Source organism: Canis lupus, chromosome 2 (genome assembly GCF_011100685.1).
Source record: "Canis lupus familiaris isolate Mischka breed German Shepherd chromosome 2, alternate assembly UU_Cfam_GSD_1.0, whole genome shotgun sequence".
In the NCBI taxonomy this organism is placed as follows: Eukaryota; Metazoa; Chordata; class Mammalia; order Carnivora; family Canidae; genus Canis; species Canis lupus.
Window position 1 is genome coordinate 50,902,418 of NC_049223.1, and position 20,913 is coordinate 50,923,330.

Genomic DNA, 20,913 nt, shown 5'->3' on the forward strand with positions numbered 1-20,913 from the left:
ACTTTGGTAATTAAATTCATTGTCTCTGTCATAGATGCTTGATTTGTTATTTTATTTTGCAGATTAACTAAACTCCAGATATTAGAACTTAGAGAAAACCAGTTGAAAATGTTGCCAAAGTAAGTAAAGATGCTATCCTTTCTAAAGTAAGAACTTCTAATTCTTTTTTTTTTATAATCCTTTTTTGTTATTTTATTACTGTTACTTTATTTTGTAGTTAAGTTCATGTATTATATAAAACAGAACAGGAAAAATGAACAAATTTATAAAATAAATTGAAGTGTCTGGATGAAAAAAAATACAAGAGCTTTGCCTTCTTGCCTATAGATCTCTTGATATGTTGTTGGTCTTGCACTTTAGATATCAAATAAAGATATCTGGCTTGAAACATAAGTTGATATGCTGCAAGGTTAAGCCATAGTCTGCGGGTGAGCCAGGAAATTATAGATTTTCTAACTCTTGTCCTTAATATTGGCTATAACAAATGCTGATATAGCAAAATGCAAGCTTTTATCATCAGACAGCAAGAGGGAAACTTGAATTAATGAATGCAACTTACCTACAAGTCCTCTGAAAGGAGGTGAAAAAAATAAATACTGTATTTTACCAGTGTTCCCCCAAAAGCATTACTCTAAGCATGCAGGAGGATGCTGTGAGCAGCTACAACAGTAAGATCTAATCCAGAGGTAGGTTCAAGACCAAGAGTAGGAGAGTGGTTGAAGAAATCCTCCTGGGGCCAGTACCATTTCATAGAATGACCATTTGTGTTGGGGAATGAGTCTATGGCTGGCATAAAATTATTTAGCAAGCACATGCTAGCTATTCCTGTTTGAAATCTACCAAATTATAAAATCAAGGGGGAAATAAAACGTTGAAGATGGAGCTGTTGTTCCTCAAGATGAGGGGGAAAAGGTCTTACCAAAAGAGGGATTAGGCACTGACTTAACTCTATATGGAGAACATCCTTCTCAGGCTAGTAGAAGATGAGGAAGAGCATTACCAAAGGCTGACTAGGCCACTGGGAGCCCAAAAGGAAAGGGAAAAAGGCATTTAGGAAGAAAGCTAGAAGAAAATCTTCTGGGTCTAACTAGGTAAGTGAATCTAAGGCAGATGCACCAGAGATATGCTACCCACTATGCCAACATGGAGCTGGTGGTAAAATATCTCAAGACATTTTAAACCCAGAGAAATGTATGAAAAATATGTTAACAAAGCAAATTAAAACCAAACTTCCAAGGGCAAAATCTCCTCAGATATGAAATCGAAGACAGTCACTTTTCATTAATTCTGTGATTAGAAAAAAAATAAAAGTAACAATTGTAAAGATTTGTTTTATTTTCTACTGGGGGAAGAAGGACGATAAATAGAACCGTTTTCCAATTTGCTCTCCACTGTATACCTACATACCCACACGCATACACAGACCTACACACACCAAAAATGCCCAAACAAACAAACAAAAAAAAACAGAAAACTGGGAATCAAACACCAAAACACCCTCAAATTGCACCAATACTTCGTATTTTGACCAAAAGAATAGATCCTGGGAGGAAGTGCAAAACGCAAAATCAAATGACCGAAAAATGCTGAACAAACAGCATTATTAATATACAAAATATTTATATTACTGAACTAGTAACAGTTGATGTTCTCCATGTCTGTAAAACTTTGGAACCACATAGCTGATTTGTTAAATCTAGTCCATGCCAGCTTCCAAACACCAGAAAAAATTTTAGTTAGCTTCATTCTTTGATGCCTCATCAAAATTTTCTACAAGATCTGGAACATCATCATCCTCTTCATCAGTGTCTTCTGGTTTTGGTGCTTTGCTATCCAACACTTGCCGAGGGAACTGTTCAGCTAACTTCCTAAGACTTGTTAAGCTGTCAGCCCCAAGCTGACTTAATATTCCAGGAAGCATTTCTGTGATTGGTTTGGCTTCTGCATGACCAGTAATTGCAAAGGTGTTAGCAGAAAGGGAAGCTTGGACTTTGGGATTGTTGAAATGAATAACTGTCCCATCATCTTTAATCATGTTCACCTCTTCGATACCAGCTATATTATTCACAGCCAGTTTTTTTAGAGAACTCTGAAGTTTTTTGTCATCAGCTGTAGCTGTTCTATGTACCACCTTCTTTCTGCGAGCTGTACCCTTGCCCCCTATCTGGACCTGAGCCTGAAGTTTGGCTAACTTTTCTTGATTCATGCTGTTGGTAAATCTGAAGCAGGGAGGGTCCTCCAACAACAGCACACAGCAAGAGCAAGATGGCTGCCTCCAGAACTTCTAATTCTTTTGAAGGTTTTACTTTTGAGTAATCTTTACACCCAATGTGGGGCTTAAATTTATAATCCCCAAGATCAAGAGTCACATGCTCTACTGACCAAGCCAGCCAGGCACCCTAAGAATTTTTAATTCTTAAGTCCTTAGAGAAATGTTAACTTTGTAATGTCTAAAATATGATTGAAAGTTATTTTAAAAGACTGGCATTTGTGGTCATCATATTTTAATCAGTGATGTTGAATATAAAATTTTCACATCTGTTTTTGGTATTTTATAGGGATTGCATAGCTTTCCAGAACTAGGTCCTTTGTGACAGATACCAAAATATGTCTGTAAAGCTCACGAGTCCTATATAGAGGTCCCAATTCATATAGTAGGGCTCTTCTATAGTATTCATTAGTGAGATCTGTAGGGTCTTCATGTGAAGTCTGATAATGGTAGTTCAAACGATTTGTCCGATTTTATAGTTTGTTTTAAATTAGAAGTGGGGTGGAGGGCCCCCTACTGGTAAACTAACATCAAAAAAAGATGGCAGTCCAAAAAAAAAGATGGCAGTCCAAGCGAAATAAGGTAAGACTAAAAACAGATGTACACACTCAAAATGCACTGTGGTCTATGTCCATTTATTGGGAAAAAAACCTTAAAACTTCCAGAATTTATTGCTGCATTTTTACAGTGCAGGCATTGGCAAACTACCATCTTGTTAACTCTGGCCCACTGTTTATTTTTGTAAATAAGGTTTCACTGGAAATACCTGTATTTATTTACATATTGTCTATGGCTCCTTTTGCTCTGTAGAGTTCGAGTCACATATTTGGGTCAAAGACTGTATGCAAAGCCTAAATTATTTATTTTCTGATCATTTACAGAAAACTTTGCTGACTTCTGTTGTAATTGGTTTGTCAAAGAGTTAATTGTTACCTTCTAAGGCAGATATCTCCAGTTCCCCAGGAGTTAGTTCTGTTTACTCAACTTCTGTGGCATCTTATTTGTATCTTTTATGAAATTTACCACATTATTCTTATTTTTTAAATACATTTTACTCCCGTTTTTACCTGCCCAACTTATATGCATATACAGATAGACTTGTAACCTTCCCCATGAATTTAAGTCTTTGAGGACAAAGAGCATATCTTAGTTCTGATTCCCAGAAGACGTTATCTATGAGCTGATGATTGTTCAGTGCAGAAATTATTGGAATTCTTAGTGATGGTTGTAAGTATAAATTAAAATGAGAATTATGATCCATATTAAGTTCAAAAAGGTTTAAATACTTTACATATGTGGTACTGGTGTTGATGCTTCCTTAGTTCAAACAGTGACAGCTTCGTAAAAGATTTGAATAAGATGTAAATCATTTACAATAGCTCAGCCTACAATTAATATGGTTTATGTGAAACCATAATTTTAACTCATTATTTTATGTCCTTATTTAACTTTAAATTGGGCTCTGATGGATTTTCAAATATTATCTTTACAGCTTTCTTTTTAAGACTCATGATTAAAACTTTCGAGACCTCACAAACTACAAAGAGGCAGTATTTAAATGTTATGAAAGTCATATGCTTCCAGGTTATGTTAGTGAACCTTATTGTAATCAAAGATGAAAGCAGTGGGAAAGCTAGTTTAGATATATGTAGCTATGTGAAAGTTAATAACCTCTGAGGACCAGAGGGCCAGGACTAAGCACACGAAAGATGTCTATTTTTCCTCTGTGACACAAGAGGAGATGATAAAAAGGCGTCATTAATACAAAAGAATTATAGAGGTAAACAGGAAGAAATTTGAGAGATAGTTTTTAGTCTCTCCTTGAAGTAAGAAGCTGGATCTTAAAAGACTCGAAAGTGAAAACATGAAATTTTGTCTTAGACTTTTGAGGTCTCTTAGTAGGACCAAGGTTGCCAGTGTAAACTAACGCAAGTTGTGATGGAGACACTTTGAGGCTTTTACACCATATTTCTTTTTTTATTACATAGATCTTTCACTCACTTTTTCCTGGATCAGTTTTAAAACTTTGCTTATTAAAGATGTCATTCATAATTGTATTTTTCCTAGGGACCACTTCTTTTTTATACTCTTGTATTCCTTACCCTGTTGATACAATGTTTAACTGCTGCTTATGGATTTCCTATGTTCTTTTGTCATTTTAAGAGTGTTGAATTAAGAAAATTAAGATTATGTCTTCTTTTAGTCCTTCCCTTCTTCCTCATACACCTCTCTACTTTTCTCAGATGTTTACCAGATACAGTATTATAGACGTAGTTTAATACCATAGCATCTAATCTTTCTTCAGAAAGATCCTGGAAGTACCTTTTGCTTTGTTATGAAGCAAACTACAACTGACTTAGAGATTTTCTGGACAAAGATAAGAGTAAAGGAAATAAAATCATAGTACTTCATAGTACCTGAGATTAGGAGCTTAATAAGTCTAAGTGAAATAAAGCAGCTTTGGAAAAAAAAAAATGGTTGTTGTGAAATAAGTTAAAGAAATGTTGATATAATGGGAATACTTAAAATGAAAGGGTTAGGGAAAATTAGCTTCCCCTAATAGTAGGTCAGTAACAATAGTGGCGTTACAGTTATGTGTGTGATTGACATTTAATTATTTGGAAGAGAGCACACAAGCACGCTGGTGGGGCAAAGGGAGAGGGAGAAGCAGACTCCCTGCCCAGCAGGTAGCTTAACGCAGGGCTTGATTCTAGGATCATGACCTTAGCTGACGACAGGTGCTTAACCTATTGAGCCACCCAGGTGCCCCCAATTATGTGTGCTCTTATGTTTGTTAGTTTTTTCCCAAAAAAAAAAAAAAAAAAACAAACAGAGAAATGCTTTTAAGTGAATTTTATTTTACTTTTTCTAATTTGTTAAGTTTCCAGAAAAGATAAAATGTCTGTGTTCTTGGGTTATCATTTAAGGAGCCTGTTGGTTCTTAATGATGTTAATTTTTAAGTTATTAGCATATTAATATATATTGGGAACATGATAATAGCTGTATTTTGCTTTCATTTTGTCATATTCTAAAAGATTATAGCACGAAGTTCTTATTTGGGTAGCTGAGAGTACCTCAATCTATCAAATACTACATTTCTCTAAAAGTAGCTATGTAAGAGTATAAATATGTGTTTTTATTGATTAGGTTTTTTTTAAAGATTTTATTTATTTATTCATGAGAGACACACAGAGCAAGAGAGAGACAGAGACACAGGCAGAGGGAGAAGCAGGCTCCATGCAGGGAGCCTGATGTGGGACTCGATCCCGGGAGCCCCGGGATCACAACCTGAGTCAAAGGCAGACGCTCAACCACTGAACCACCCAGGCATCCCAATTAGGTTTTTAAAATACCATATTGAAGGAGAAATAAAAGCACAATTTAGTTATTTTATTATGAAATTAGTTTTTGTATATTTTCCAAGTTGCTGTAGTTACAGAGAAATATTGGTAGTAAGTTGGAAGTTAAAAGTGAATTTTATCTAACTCATTATATTTGTGATTCTTATAAAACTTTGAGTTGTATTGAAATTAATTTGAAAATGTGGTGAGAAATGTCCTTACTTACTTTTCTTAAAATTTTGAGTCTTAATTTTCAGAATTAGCGATCTTGAAATTTTACAAATACGTGACCAATATTGAAAAATGGTAATAATTACTATGTAGTTGCCAGTCTAATTCATTAGTTGATTTATATTATATGAAAATTTATTCTTTAAAAACAATGAAAACCAGTTACACATATTCTGGTCTATGTGTTTGAATTTACTGTGACTACTTATGAATAGAGATGAAGACCTGATGAGAAGCCAAAATGAGAAAATAATTCAACTTATTTTATTGAGAAATTAAATTTAGAATACTTTTCTAAGAAATTACATTTATTTTGTCTACGTGGACTGTTAGATACTACATGAGAATGTTTAACACTATTACTCTTGAAAGCTTCCATTTAATTGATATTTTTCTATATTCAATTCTTCATTAATCCCTTGTACATAGAACCATGAATAGACTGACCCAGCTGGAAAGACTGGATTTGGGAAGTAATGAATTCACAGAAGTGGTAAGTTCATACTAGTCCTTATCCAGAGGTCTTAAGTTTGAGAACATGTGAAAATTAATGTATTTATTTCTTAGCATTTTTAAGAGTAAAATAAAGATACATATTTTTGAGAAAAAAACAATATGAAAGTTCTTAACAGGGAAAATTAAGCAGACAGAAATACCTGACAATAGTGAGAATAAAATGTAAAATAAATGAGAAACCCATGGAAATGGTAACTAAAAGTTTTTAGGCATAGTGAGTAGACAATTTGAGAAGTTATAAGGGAATCTAGAATGAATCAGACACAGGCAGAGGGACTACTTCTGAGTCAAAAGTAGCTCCCTGAGAGTATTGCTCAGGAATTTATTCAATGATAAAATATTTTTCTGTAATTTTACTTAATAGCTAAGGAGAAAACATCAAGTGAAACAACTGTTGTTTTTCAGTTGGTAATAAGACTCTAATAAGACCTCTAAATTGTTTTTGTTTTGTATGCAAAGTGTGCTATGATATGTAACAAAAAAGGAAAAGAGTATGTATGTAGATTTTTGTTTTTACTGAGCTTTCCAAGAGAACTCAGAAAATAAGCTAGATACTTTTTCTGAAGGGGAATTCATTGGCCTGAATATCATCATCATTAATTTTTTTTTAGTATGTTTATAATTTTTTTTTAAGATTTTATTTATTTATTCATGAGACAGAGAGAGGCAGAGACACAGGCAGAGGGAGAAGCAGGCTCCATGCAGGGAGCCTGATGCAGGACTCGATCCCGGATCTCCAGGATCACGCCCTGGGCTGAAGGCAGTGCTAAACTGTTGAGCCACCCGGGCTGCCCTATGTTTGGTTTTTAAAATTATGGTAGATTTCAAATGACTGGCAGTCTTTTTTTTTTTTTTTTTTTAAGATTTATTTTAAGATTTTATTTTAAGATTTATTTTTAAGATTTATTTTATTTTTTTTAAGATTTATTTATTAGAGACAGAGCTAGAGGGGTGGGGTGGGGGTGTAGTGGCAGAGAGAGAGAATCTCAAGCTGACTCCATGCTGAATGCAGAGCCCAAGGCAGGGCTAAGGTCCCACAACTCTAAGATCACTCACTACCTGAGCCAAAACTAAGAGTCTGATCCCTTAACCAGCTGTGCCACTTAGGTGCCCCTGGTCTCTTCTTTTACTTCTAGTATAATTAACATACAGTGTTATATTAGTTTCAGGTGTATAATACAGTGATTCAGCAAGTCTGTACATTTCTCAGTGCTCATCAAGAGCACTTTTAATCTTCACCAATTCCACCCATCCACCTATCCACCTCCCCTCCCACAGCAGTTTGTTCTCTATAGTCACAAATCTGATTCTGGGTTTGTCTCCGTTTTTACTTTGTTCATTTGTTTTGTTTCTTAAATCTCACATATGAGTGAAATCATGTGGTTTCTTTTTCTCTGACAGACTTATTTTAGCATTATACTCTCTTGAGCCATTCACATTGTTACAAATAACAAGATCTCATTCTTTTTTATGTTTAATACTCCATTACATATATGCACACACACACACACATATATACTACTTTTTAAAAAAGATTTTATTTACTTATTTGAGAGAGAGGGGGGCACCAGCAGGGGGAGCAACAGAGGGAGAGGGAGAAACAGGCCCCCCACTGAGCAGGGAGCCTTCGATGTGGGGCTCCATCCCAGGACCCTGAGGTCATGACCTGAGCCAAAGGGAGACGCTTAATCCCCTGAGCCACCCAGGCACTCCTGTCACATTGCCTTTATCAGCCTCAGTTGACACTGGGGCTGCTTCCATATTTTGGCTATTGTGAATAATGCCACAAACAGGGGTGGATATATCTTTTCAAATTAGTGTTTTCATGTTTTTGGATAAATACTCAGTAGGGGAATTGCTGGATTGTATTTTTAATTTTTTAAGGAACCTCTGTACTGTTTTCCATTGTGACTGCCCCGACTTGCACTCCCACCAACAGTGCACTAGGGTTCCTTTTTCTCCACATCCTCACCAGCAGTTCTTTCCTGTGTTATGGATTTTAGTCATTCTGACAGGTGTGAGGGGATAGCTCCTTGCGGTTTTGATGTGCGTTTCCCTGATGATGAGTGATGTTTAGCATCTTTTCATGTGTCTGCTGTCAAATGATCATCTTAACAAGAATTTCTCAGTATTGTCAACTTCATGATTGCCCTGTGGGTGTTCATTATACATTTGCTTATCAAATAGACAGTGAACTCTACAGCTGAAGTCGGCTGAAGAGTGGAAGTTTTGGATACCTCATTTTTTTCTAAAATATTCATATTCTTTATTTTAATTGAGGATGGTTTATGATAGGTTTTATTGTGTGTTGTGGAAGTTTTTAAGCCCTTATAAAAAATACATGTACTATGCTTCCTAAATTGTTAAGCTATTATATTCTTGATATTTTTATACATATTAATCTACATCCATATTAACTATTTGAAAAGTCTTAATTATTGTTAGTCCTGTAAATCAGTAGCATTCAGAATCATTAGTTTTTGTACCATTTCAGTCTCCAGCATTATACATTTTTTAAAAACTCACCCTTAAGTGATAACAGGTAAAGCACAAAGAGATCTTTTTAATCCAAGACACTTAGAATCCTTACTTATATTTATGTATTAGCAGTAAATCTGAATGACATGACTTTTATGTATTACTTGTGTTATTATGTTGATTAAATATGATGGTACTCTGTGCCATCACAGTATCAGTGACTGGACAGAGGTTTGTGTAGTGGCAAAAATACCTTTGACAGATGCATTCAATAGAACCTACAAGGGCAAAAGTCTAAGATTGAATTTTGTCTCAATACCAAGGTCCATCCTAACTCTGGGAAACGAACAAGGAGTGGTAGAAAGGGAGGTGGGTGGGGAGTGGGGGTGACTGGGTGACGGGCACTGAGGGGGGCACTTGATGGGATGAGCACTGGGTGTTATTCTATATGTTGGCAAAATGAACACCAATAAAAAATAAATTTAAAAAAATACCAAGGTCCACTGCAATCCTCTAATTTTTTTGTTATCAACACCATATTAAAAACAATAATTGGGGGATCCCTGGGTGGCGCAGTGGTTTGGCGCCTGCCTTTGGCCCAGGGCGCGATCCTGGAGACCCGGGATCGAATCCCACATCGGGCTCCCGGTGCATGGAGCCTGCTTCTCCCTCTGCCTATGTCTCTGCCTCCTCTCTCTCTGTGTGACTATCATGAATAAATAAATAAAATCTTAAAAAAAAAAAAAAAAAAAAACAATAATTGGGATCCCTGAGTGGCACAGCGGTTTGGTGCCTGCCTTTGGCCCAGGGCGTGATCTTGGACACCCGGGATCGAATCCCACGCCCAGGGCGCGATCTTGGAGACCCGGGATCGAATCCCACGTCGGGCTCCCAGTGCATGGAGCCTGCTTCTCCCTCTGCCTCTGTCTCTGCCTCTCTCTCTCTCTCTCTGTGACTATCATAAATAAAATAAAATAAAATAATTTAAAAAAACAAAAAACCAATAATTATATAATTGCTAAGAGTTTGAAATAACAAAATGTTCATATCATGTGATTATGCCTTAGTTTACTTACCTTTCCCTTATTACTGGATACTTAAGATGGTTTTTTTCTTTTCTTTTTTTTCTTTTAAAGATTTTATTTATTTATTCATGTGAGAGAGAGAGAGAGAGAGAGGCAGAGACAGAGGTAGAGGGAGAAGCAGGCTCCACATAGGGATCCTGACATGGGACTAGATCCTGGGCCTCCAGGATCAGGCCCTGGACTGAAGGCGGCGCTGAACCGCTGAACCACCCAGGCTGCCCAAGATGTTTTTTTCTTTATTTTCCTCCATCTTAGTCATCAGGGAAAATCTTTGTCCTTTTCATAAAAACTAAATCTTTTCTTTTTTTTTTTTTTTATTTATTTATGATAGTCACACAGAGAGAGAGAGAGAGAGGCAGAGACACAGGCAGAGGGAGAAGCAGGCTCCATGCACCGGGAGCCTGACGTGGGATTCGATCCCGGGTCTCCAGGATCGCCCTGGGCCAAAGGCAGGCGCCAAACCGCTGCGCCACCCAGGGATCCCTAAATCTTTTCTTTTAAAGATATTATTCATTTATTTGAGAGAGAGAGAAACAGAGATAGCAAGAGGGAGCACAAGCAGGGAGGAGGGGGAGAAGCAGACTCCCTGCTGAGCAGGGAGCCCAATGCAGGGCTCGAGCCCCGGACCCAAGTCCATGACCTGAGCTGAAGGCAGAAACTTAACTGACTGAGACACCCAGACAACTCCTGCTTTTTTTTTTTTAAATAGATTCTATAGAGCAGTTTTAGGTTTATAGCAAATTTTAGCTGACAATAGGTACAGAGATTTCCTGTACACACCCTTCCCATACATCTATAATTTCCCCATCATCAACACCCCCCATCAGAGTGGTACATTTGTTAAACTTGATTGAACGTATATTGACACATCACAATTACCTGAAGTCCATTGTTTACATTGGGTTTGACTTCTGGTGTTGTACATTCTGTGGGTTTGGACAAATGCATAACGATATGTAGCACCATTATAGTATCATATAGAATAGTTGATAATAAGTAGGTAACATTGATTAATTCTTAATTGATTCTTTTTTCCCATTTATTTTAAATTAAAATTTAATTAATTAACAGTGTATTATTAGTTTCAGAGGTAGTGTTCATTGATTCATCAGTCTCAAATAATACCTAGTGCTCATTACATAACATGCCCTCCTCAATGTCCATCACCCAGTTACCCCATCCCCTAGCCCCCTCCTCTCCAGTGACCCTCAGTTTGTTTCCTATGATTAAGAGTCTCTTATGGTTTGTCTCCCTCTCTGATTTCATCTTGTTCTATTTTGCCCTCCCTTCCCCTGTGGTCCTCTCTTTTGTTTCTTAAATTCCACATATAAGTAAGATCATATGATAATTGTCTTTCTCTGATTGACTTATTTCGCTTGTTCCATCCACATTGTTGCAAATGGCAAGATTTCTTTTTTTGTTGTTGGTAGAGTAGTATTCCATTGTTTGTGTGTGTGTGTGTGTGTGTGTGTGTGTGTGTGATATATATATATATATATATATCACACACACACACATCTTATGTATCCATCCATCAGTGGACATCTAGGCTCCTTCCACATTTTGGCTATTGTGGACATTGTTGCTATAAACATTGGGGTTCAGGTGCCCCTTCAGATCACTATCTTTGGGGTAAATACCCAGGAGTGCAATTGCTGGGTCTTACAGGAAAAGGCTAAATCTTTTTTTACAGATAATGATTGAGAGTATCTTTTTATTGTACTCTTGAAAGCAATTGGTCTTACTTTTATTTATTAGTTTTATAAATACTTGAACCTGTTATGTAATCAAAAGCTTAAATTAGTTTTAGGCAGCCTACTCTTCTGGAATGCTTATCTTTGAGTTTTCTTTTAGTAGTACCACTGTAATGATTATAATATAGTGAAAAGTCTAGAATCCTGATTCTGCTCCATGCCTCCGCCCCCATTACTTATTAATTGTTTTAAACTAGAAGTTACCATTAGAAGTTCCCTGGAGCTTCTTTTGAAGGATAAAAATATTCAGGTAAATTACTGAATCCCCCTACCTCCTTCTTATCCAAACAGCCTGAAGTACTTGAGCAACTAAGTGGATTGAAAGAATTTTGGATGGATGGTAATAGACTGACTTTTATTCCAGGGGTATGTATATCAAACTTTAAATGGCTTTTCTTATTGTACTCTTTTCTTTGCAGTTTTATGAATTGTACATTTTCAAATTACCTTTTAAGAAAGGATGGTTATTTAGTTGTTAGTACTATTGGATAGAAGCAAATAACATTTTTATTTTTACTGTCAATACATTCTTGATTAAAATCAGAAAATTACCATAGTAAACTTTGTAAAATAGACTGTTTTTAATTCACTAGACCTGGAGTGTGTCCTTCCTAATGGTTGCATTTGAGTTTATATCCTAACTCATTTTGTTCAGAGATTTGTTAAAGTAGGATATTTTCTATGTAATTTCTGTCTTATCAGCTGACATTTATTCCCATACTCAAAGAACATATGAATCCCTGTGGGTCCTCTTGCCCTGGCCAATGGTGACAGCTGAGTTCCCAAAGAAAAGTATATGTCCATTGTCATTCTGCTAGTCTCTTAGCAAGAGCTCTTAGCTTTATTATTGAATATATTATTTATGGCATTTAATAAAAAAATTGAATCTTTTCTCTCAACTAAACATGTAATTATGAATTATAACTTGGTATTGATTTTATTATCTACACTTGCTACAAATTCATTTATTGGAATCATTAGATTTCCTTTTTTTTTACTTGTAGTTTATTGGTAGTTTGAAACAGCTCACATATTTGGATGTTTCCAAAAATAATATTGAAATGATTGAAGAAGGAATTTCAGCATGTGAAAACCTTCAAGACCTCCTCTTATCAAGCAATTCACTTCAACAACTGCCTGAGACTATTGGTTTGTATTGCTTTCTGATTCATGTAATAAATTTACTAATGTAGGGCACCTGGGTGGCTCAGTGGTTGAGCGTCTGCCTTCAGCTTGGGTTGTGATTCTGGGGTCCTGGGATTGAGTCCCCTTTGGGCTCCCTGCAAGGAGCCTGCTTCTCCTCCCTCTGCCTGTGTCTCTGCCTCTTTCTGTGTGTCTTTAATGAATAAACAGATAAAAATCTTTAAAAAAAAAATTTACTAATGTAAAATCTCAGAAATTACATTTTGCCATTATTTCACTCAAAACTTTCGTATGTCAGATTTTGTTATGAGCTAGTTCTGTTGTACTGCCAGTCACAAATCTTATTTGAATTTTTTCCTTATGTGATTGTCTACACGTTTTTCTCGGTTGACATTACTATATTTTTCTTTAAGAAAATGCCATTTTTATCACTACAATAAAATTTAAATTCTTTAAAAAGATGTTAATTTATCCAAACTTTAACTGCTAATCATAGCTATTATCTAGTAACTTTTTTCAATCTCTATTTTAGACTCATAGATGAGAAAACAAACCAGTTTAGCAGATCCCATGAGAGTCTTTGTGTAGTTACTTTTAGTCTGATGATGCTTCAAGGAAATTGAATTATTTTGATTGAAGAACCAATAACATAAATCTTGCCGTCTTTATGATGCTTAAACATGAAAAACAACAACAACAACAAAAAACCCTTTGTACATATTTATTGAGTTACATAGCTTTTTTAGCTCAGGTTACGTTTTGCAAAGTCTACAATTTATTCAACACTTTAATTTTAAGTTAGACTCTTTGTATTTTATTTATTTTTTTTAAAGATTTTATTTGTTTATTCATGAGAGACACAGAAGGAGAGGCAGAGACACAGGCAGAGGGAGAAGCAGGCTCCATGCAGGGAACCCCATACGGGACTCGATCCCAAGACCCCGGGTCTTGGGCTGAAGGCAGATGCTCAAGCGCTGAGCCACCCAGGCATCCCTATACCTAGGAATTTTATATACCTACCATTCCTTTTTGTTTGCACTCACTTGTCCCCTGGCATTGTTTTAAGGAGTAGTGCTGCACCTGTGAACAAAGCAGACAGAAGTCCCTACTTTTATGAAGCTTGCATTTTAATAGAAGTAAGATAGATAAATATACACTACTGTTAAAAGGTGATATATCATAAAAATTGAAAATAAAGGCTAAGGGAATACAGAGTGAAGAGGTTAGGTTGGTTTTTCTTTTAGATAGGTTAAGAAAGTTCTGTATGATTCATGTCAAATGTAATATGTGTTTGCATGGACTGTTGATTGACTGGTTTCTAGTTCAAGCTGGAAAATTATATCTTACTTCTTCCCTCATAGGTTCATTGAAGAATGTAACAACTCTTAAAATAGATGAAAATCAATTAATGTATTTGCCAGACTCTATAGGAGGGTAAGATTTTTCTGAATTACTTAGAAGACTTTATTTTCATTCAGCTTTATGTATTTATGTTTATATATATTATGTATATATTTCATTCAGCCATACATATTTTCGGGTAAGTGCTTAAATGGCATCTAAGGGAGATTCCATAAGCATTTAAATAAGTAATTGGACATAGGTTGGATATGTTTATAATAAAGAGAGGTTTATCTTTATTGTTATGCTTAGTGGAAATCGAGTTTTTCTAGATTGGGTAAAATCAAGTTGATATTTATGTGTTAAGTTTGGGGTTATATATAAGAAACTAAAAAAAAAAATGTGTGTTTTCTATTTTAATTAATTAGGTTAGTATCAATAGAAGAACTGGATTGTAGCTTCAATGAAATTGAAGCTTTGCCTTCATCTATTGGGCAGCTTACTAATATAAGAACATTTGCTGCAGATCATAATTATTTACAACAGTTACCCCCAGAGGTATTGTATTTTCAATTTGCTTTGAATTGTTTTTTCATTTTATTTATTAAAACTACCTAGTATGGTTTTATCTGTTTTCTTTAGAAATAATTGTGTAACTCTTTTATTTATTTCTGAATAATAATTAGCTATACTTATTTATAGAGGTATCTAAATACTTTTTAAACATGAAAATTAATCATTGAAAGGAGAAAATAATTATTCCTTTTATAAATGAAAGAATATTTTCATAACTTTTGGAAATGATATTTTACTTCTCTCTATTAAGCAGTAGGCCACAATTTTGATCCACAATTTTATGTTTCTGTTTCAGATTGGAAGCTGGAAAAATATAACTGTGCTATTTCTCCATTCCAATAAACTTGAGACACTTCCAGAGGAAATGGGTGACATGCAAAAACTAAAAGTCATCAATTTAAGTGACAATAGGTTTGTAAGAATTCTGGTTTATAGAAGACATTGATTGAATGAAATTAAAGTTTCATTATTTGATAGAAAATGGCATGCATTATCAATAATAAATATATTTTCCAAAGAAGACTGGCATTGCAAAAAAAAAAAAAAAAGAAAAGAAAAGAAAATGGCATGCATAACATTCTCTCTTTTTTTTTTCATATTCTTTTCATATGTATTTTTGGTTTTTAAATAGAATTTTTATTTGAAAGATGACCTAATTTTCTGTGGTTTTATAGTGGGTTATTTGTCACAGTTCATTTTGTGTCAACTTTAGCTCAACAACTTAAAGCCTTAGCTAGATAGCTGTTCTTTCCTTATACTCACCCTTTTTTATTCCTTAAGTCATACCTTCACCATAATACTGATGCATGAAGCAGCTTTTCATTTAATCTGCTCCCTGTATTTTTCTAAGCAGAGATCTGAATTAGGCACCCATTTGCATAGCTTGGGCAACACAGTCAAAGTACAGAGCAAATCACTAGAGTTGCTAAATTGGCATAATGTTTAAGAACAGACGGTCTGTAATTTTTCCTGAGGTAAAGATACTAATAATGATAAAAGAATGTAGAGCATTTTTACATTATGCTTTCATAATACCTTACAAAATATCAAAACAACACTATGCAATAGTACAGTATTGTTATTTTACAAGGAGAAAATTAACACTCAGATTTAAGATGGCTCACTTAGCTTGTAAAGTAGAGCTTTACTGTTAGCCCAGTTTTCTGACTAATTAAGGTATTTGGACTGTTCCATTTTGTTTAAGAATAACCACTACCTTTTAAAAAAATTAAATCCTCATTTCCGCCCATACTTTGTACCCTAAAGCTAGAGCCCTTAGGTTCTAGCATATTGCCTTGGAAGGTAGGCATAGCAGAGTAGATAGCATAACAAGATAGAAGGTGTAAGTTAAGTAGACATTCTGTTTTAAATAGGGTGCTCTTCTAATTTGGCCTTCTGAGGAGTTAATATTATTTTGTTTTTTACTCATTAAAGATTTATTTATTTATTCATGAGAGAGAAAGAGAGAGAGAGAGAGAGACAGGCAGAGGGAGAAGCAAGGAGCCCAATGTGGGGCTCGATTCCGGGTCTCTAGGATCAGGCCCCGCCCGGGCTGAAAGTGCACTCAACCGCTGAGCCACCTCATACAATGAGGCTGCCCCTCATTATATTGTTCAAATAGCCTTTGGAATATGAAAGTGCTGGCTCAGAACTTGGAGTTTTTCTAACTCTCACTCAGGCTTCTTGAAGTAGTTTGTTCTTTCTAAATATAAATAAAATATCCACAGCAATTTTATGAGACATTGCTTAAGGTGTTCTTATCTTTGAGTTAAAGTAAAGATGGTTAACATTTTTTCTTAGCAGATAATTTTTTGAGGGTATTTGATTATCTATTTTTCCTCTAGCTGAATTGATTCAATAGAAGCATTTTATTTTTAAAATGAATTCTTATAAAACTGAATAATAGTTTATCTTATATCTTATGTCAAAGACTTTTATCAGGTTCTCTCCTAAGTTAAATATTTATCTCCTGTTTTCATATTCAAAAATATAATATTGTTTAGAAGACCATTAGGTTTTGCTCTTACATTTTAACATTTGTTATTTTAATTTTGTTTGTATTTCCCCCCACAGATTAAAGAATTTGCCCTTTAGCTTTACAAAGCTGCAACAATTGACTGCTATGTGGCTCTCAGATAATCAGGTAGGCATTCTGATTTTGTAAATTCTGGAATTTCAATTGTGTTATAGAATTATGCACAATAATTTACATAGGCTCATTTAAGAGCTGTTATACCCTGGTATACATTTTAAAATATATATAAGGAAAGAAAATCTTAGAAAATATGTAGATGCAGCTAAGTTTTGTGCAATTTGTGTAGATTCAAAACATAAATCCTATCGGACTTGTCTAATTACTCCTGAATCCGTAAAAAGATATATTGATTAAGGTATCAGACTCAGTATTCTCCGTTTTGAAGTTTTTATAGTGATCCTCTGTGGTATTTTATCTATAGAAATTTAATAATCAATTTAAATTATGCTTCTAATCACACACTTTCACACGCCTGAAAGAAATGTTTCTAAGGAATTAAGAGTTACTCCTGGGACTTTTCTTTGATTGATAAATATTTATTGAAGGCTTAACAGTAGATCATGAACTGCTCTGGAAACTTGAGATAGTGCTCGCTTCGGCAGCTCATATACTAAAATTGGAAACGAGATATATTGGTGAAGCAAATAGAATCTTCTTATATTCTCATGGAGCTTACATTTTCAAGAGAGAGAGAAAAGTGATTGTGTAATAATGTGTCAGAGCTACAAAGCAAAACAGAACCTGATAGGCATTAGAGGAATAGCAGGGAAAGAGTAAACATCCTATTTTAAATAGGATGATTTAGGAAGTCTCTCTCTCTCTAAGGAAGGGAACCAGTAGAGCAGATGCTCCCATACAATTAGGAGTGAGCCATGCATAGACTAGGACAGTGAGTTGGGAGAGGAGGTGCCTTTAAATAATATTTAGAGAAAGGTCCTAATATTGGAATGAGCTTGGTGTAACTGAGGAATACATTAAAACCCTAACGGCTGGAAAATAGTGAGCAAGGAAGAGAATTGAGTAAGATTAGATCAGAGAGGAACATTGGGACTAGATCACATAGGACCTTGTAGGCCATACTAACCAATTGGGGTTTATTTTGAGTTAGATGAAATCTGTTGAAGTGTTTCCTGCCAGGGAATGGCAAAATGTAATTTTTTTTTAAAAAGGATCACTTGGCGCTTGTGTGAGGAATGGACCATGGTTGGGTGCTAAGATTAGGAGTGGAATATTCTGTTTTGGAAGGAGAAGGTTCAGTAAGGAGGGTATTGCAATAGTTGAGAAGGAGGTATTGTGGGGCTTCAACTATTGTGATAATAATGGGGATGGTGAGAAGGAATGTAGGACTGTCAGGTCAGTAATTGACTATCAGGCATTGGCTAGAGATAAAATTTGGAAGTCAGCATTGTACAAAGGGAGGATTTAACACCATGGAAGTGCATAAAATTACTAGGGAGAAAGAACAGAGAAGAAAAAAAGGTCAAAGATTAATAAGTTCAGGGAAGAGAGTGGCCCCAAAAGGAAAATGAGAAGAACCAGGTAGCCAGGAGAGGATGTTATCTAGAGAGTCATCTGAAGGAAGTACTTCAGGAAAGATCATCTGAGCCATAGTTGCTGATGGATCGGGTAGGTGAGAACCTCTAATTGGCCATTAGGTTTGTCAAGATAGAAGTAGTTACTGACCTTGGGAAGAGTACATATTTTTCGTGGAATAGTGGATATGAAATACTGATTTAAGTGTATTATAGTGCATGGGAGGCAGGAAGGTCAGGACAGTGAATCTGTCTTAGTACTCTAGCTAAGTTTCCATTTGGACAGTTAGCGGGGAAGTCTCTGTATTTGCCTTAGTCTTAGAAATAAATGTTAGTAATTTATCCTTGCATATAGTAGCTCTAATTCCCCTGTGAAAGACATTGGCAAAATATATTTTGAGTTTTGAGTATCTCATTCTTAGTTTTAGGATTCACAGTGTAGATTGTTGTAAACTTCTACTTTAATTGATAAGAAATCTCCTGTATAATGTCATCAAAGTAATAGATTGTAGGTCCTAAACAAAATAAGAGTTAACTTACTCTCTGTAAGTATGAGGAAATCTTTCCTCCATATTTATTCTCAGGTATATCTTACTGGTAATTTTTTTTAACCTAGTAGAGTATACAGTTTGCTGATCCTTTTAATAAGTTAATGCTTAGTACTTGACTTTGAGCAATACCTTATAATAAGTTATCTAAAGCTGCATTTTCCTAAGGTTTGGATACACTAGTCTCATAAGATATTCTTTTTTTTTTTTTTAAGATTTTATTTATTTATTTGACAGAGTGAGAGAGCACAAGCAGGGGAAGTGGCAGGCAGAGGGAAAGGGAGAAGCAGGTTCCCCACTGAGCAGAGGGCCTGATGTGGGGCTCGACCCCAGGAACCCCCAGCTTCATGGCCTGAGCAGAAGGCAGTTACTTAACTGACTGAGCCACCCAGGCGCCCCCTCATAAGATATTCTTAAATTCTATAGTTAAATTTGCTTGGGAGACTGTATTTTATCCTTCTTTTAGATTATATTAACAACCTTTTTGTGTTACTATCATAAAGAAACCCACTTGTCTATATTTCAGGATTCTCCAAGCTTCTTAACCAAGACCAATTTTCTTACCTAATTCTTATTAATATTCTAAAAGGCTTGAGTTGTTGTCAGTCTACACTTAAGAATCAGATTGTAGTATTTCCTTGTTCTATAAGCTAAGGAAGGAAATACTAAAATGATGTTACCTTTGCTTTTGTGAGAGCTTGAACACAGTGATTGCTGGATCATCATTAAATGTGTCAGTTCATGTATATATGGAACTCTTAATTTTCTAATCTCTTAATTTAAATATTTACATGTGGAATGTTTGAAATTTTGCATTTGGATTCACAAAACATTGCTAGGCCCTGGCTTATGCCAGTTACTTATTATAGTTGTGAGACATAGCTCCTGGTCTTGAGGACTCAGACTTTTAGTATAATAGCACTATTGGAGTACATACCAGCATATTATGCCAGATGACTCATTTTAGTGAAATTATCTAGTATCTAAGAGTTTCTTCATATTTACAGTGTTCTCTCATTTTCTTTTCTTTGTCCCACATCTGTTAATTACTTAAAAAAAAACAAACAAACAAAACTGTAGTAGGGGCACCTGGGTTGCTCAGTTGGTTGAACATCCAGCTCTTGATATTGGCTCAGGTCATGACCTCAAGGACGTGAGATCTGCACGGATGGGTCTCTGCACTCTAGGGAGTCTACTTAAGATTCTTTCTCTCCTTCTCCCACTGCCTCTTTCCCTGCTCATGCTTGCTCTGTCTCTCTGAAATAAATAAATAAATCTTAAAAAAAAAAAAACCCTGTAGGGGTACCTGGATGGATCAGTTGGTTAAGCATGGCTTGAGCCCTGCTTTGGGCTCCTTGCTCAGTGGAGATTCTGCTTCTCCTTCTCCCTCTGCCCCTCCCCCTGCTTATCCTCTCCCTCTCTCTCTCTCTCTCTCTCTCTCTCTCTCTCACACACACACACACACATACACACACACACGTGCACGCACTCTCAAATTTTTTAAAAATTGTAGTGATAGGGGCAGCCCCGATGGCTCAGCAGTTAAGCGCTGCCTTCAGCCCGGGGCCTGATCCTGGAGACCCAGGATCGGGTCTCACGTCGGGTTCCCTGCATGGAGCCTACTTCTCCCTCTGCCTGTGTCTCTGCCTCTGTCTGTGTGTGTGTCTGTCATGAATAAATAAATAAAATCTTTAAAAAAAATTGTAGTGATACAGGGTTTTGTGTTTTTTCTCAGTTTGACAAGTAATAAACAGGTAAATAATGAATCATCTTGTGTAGCTATAAAATCTCCCTCACAGTATGAAGCAGTCATTTTGCTAAGAAAGAACAACATATAGGGGAGAAGGTATGTGAAAGTAATTTGAGTAGAATTATCAAAATAAATTGCTCTTAAAAAAAAAAAAACCCACAACAAAATAAATTGCTCTTGGATATTTCACTGACCATTTAGGGAATGTACCTGTATGCAGTACATGGAGTCACATAATTTTTCATGAGTTTCTGAAGTCTTAAACAGAACAGTTGATTCATTTCCTTATTCGTTTGTTCATTTTCATTCAAGA

General features: G+C 35.6%; 2 protein-coding genes across 13 annotated transcripts in view; one reads left to right on the forward strand and one right to left on the reverse strand.

Moving 5' to 3' along the window:
• Positions 1-20,913, forward strand: part of ERBIN (erbb2 interacting protein) — a 118,739-nt gene that overhangs the window by 57,854 nt on the left and 39,972 nt on the right. For all 12 annotated transcript variants that reach the window (XM_038530715.1, XM_038530714.1, XM_038530716.1 and 9 more), the window contains 8 exons: positions 63-119; positions 6,272-6,335; positions 11,967-12,041; positions 12,680-12,824; positions 14,180-14,252; positions 14,588-14,717; positions 15,031-15,146; positions 16,809-16,878. In XM_038530715.1, coding sequence (XP_038386643.1) covers positions 63-119; positions 6,272-6,335; positions 11,967-12,041; positions 12,680-12,824; positions 14,180-14,252; positions 14,588-14,717; positions 15,031-15,146; positions 16,809-16,878 — 730 coding nt within the window. The remainder of the gene's footprint in view (positions 1-62; positions 120-6,271; positions 6,336-11,966; positions 12,042-12,679; positions 12,825-14,179; positions 14,253-14,587; positions 14,718-15,030; positions 15,147-16,808; positions 16,879-20,913) is intronic.
• Positions 1,505-2,228, reverse strand: LOC475353 (transcription factor BTF3 homolog 4). Its single transcript, XM_038530753.1, has one exon. It carries the CDS (start codon positions 2,204-2,206, stop codon positions 1,733-1,735), a length of 474 nt encoding a protein of 157 aa, XP_038386681.1. The 5' UTR covers positions 2,207-2,228; the 3' UTR covers positions 1,505-1,732.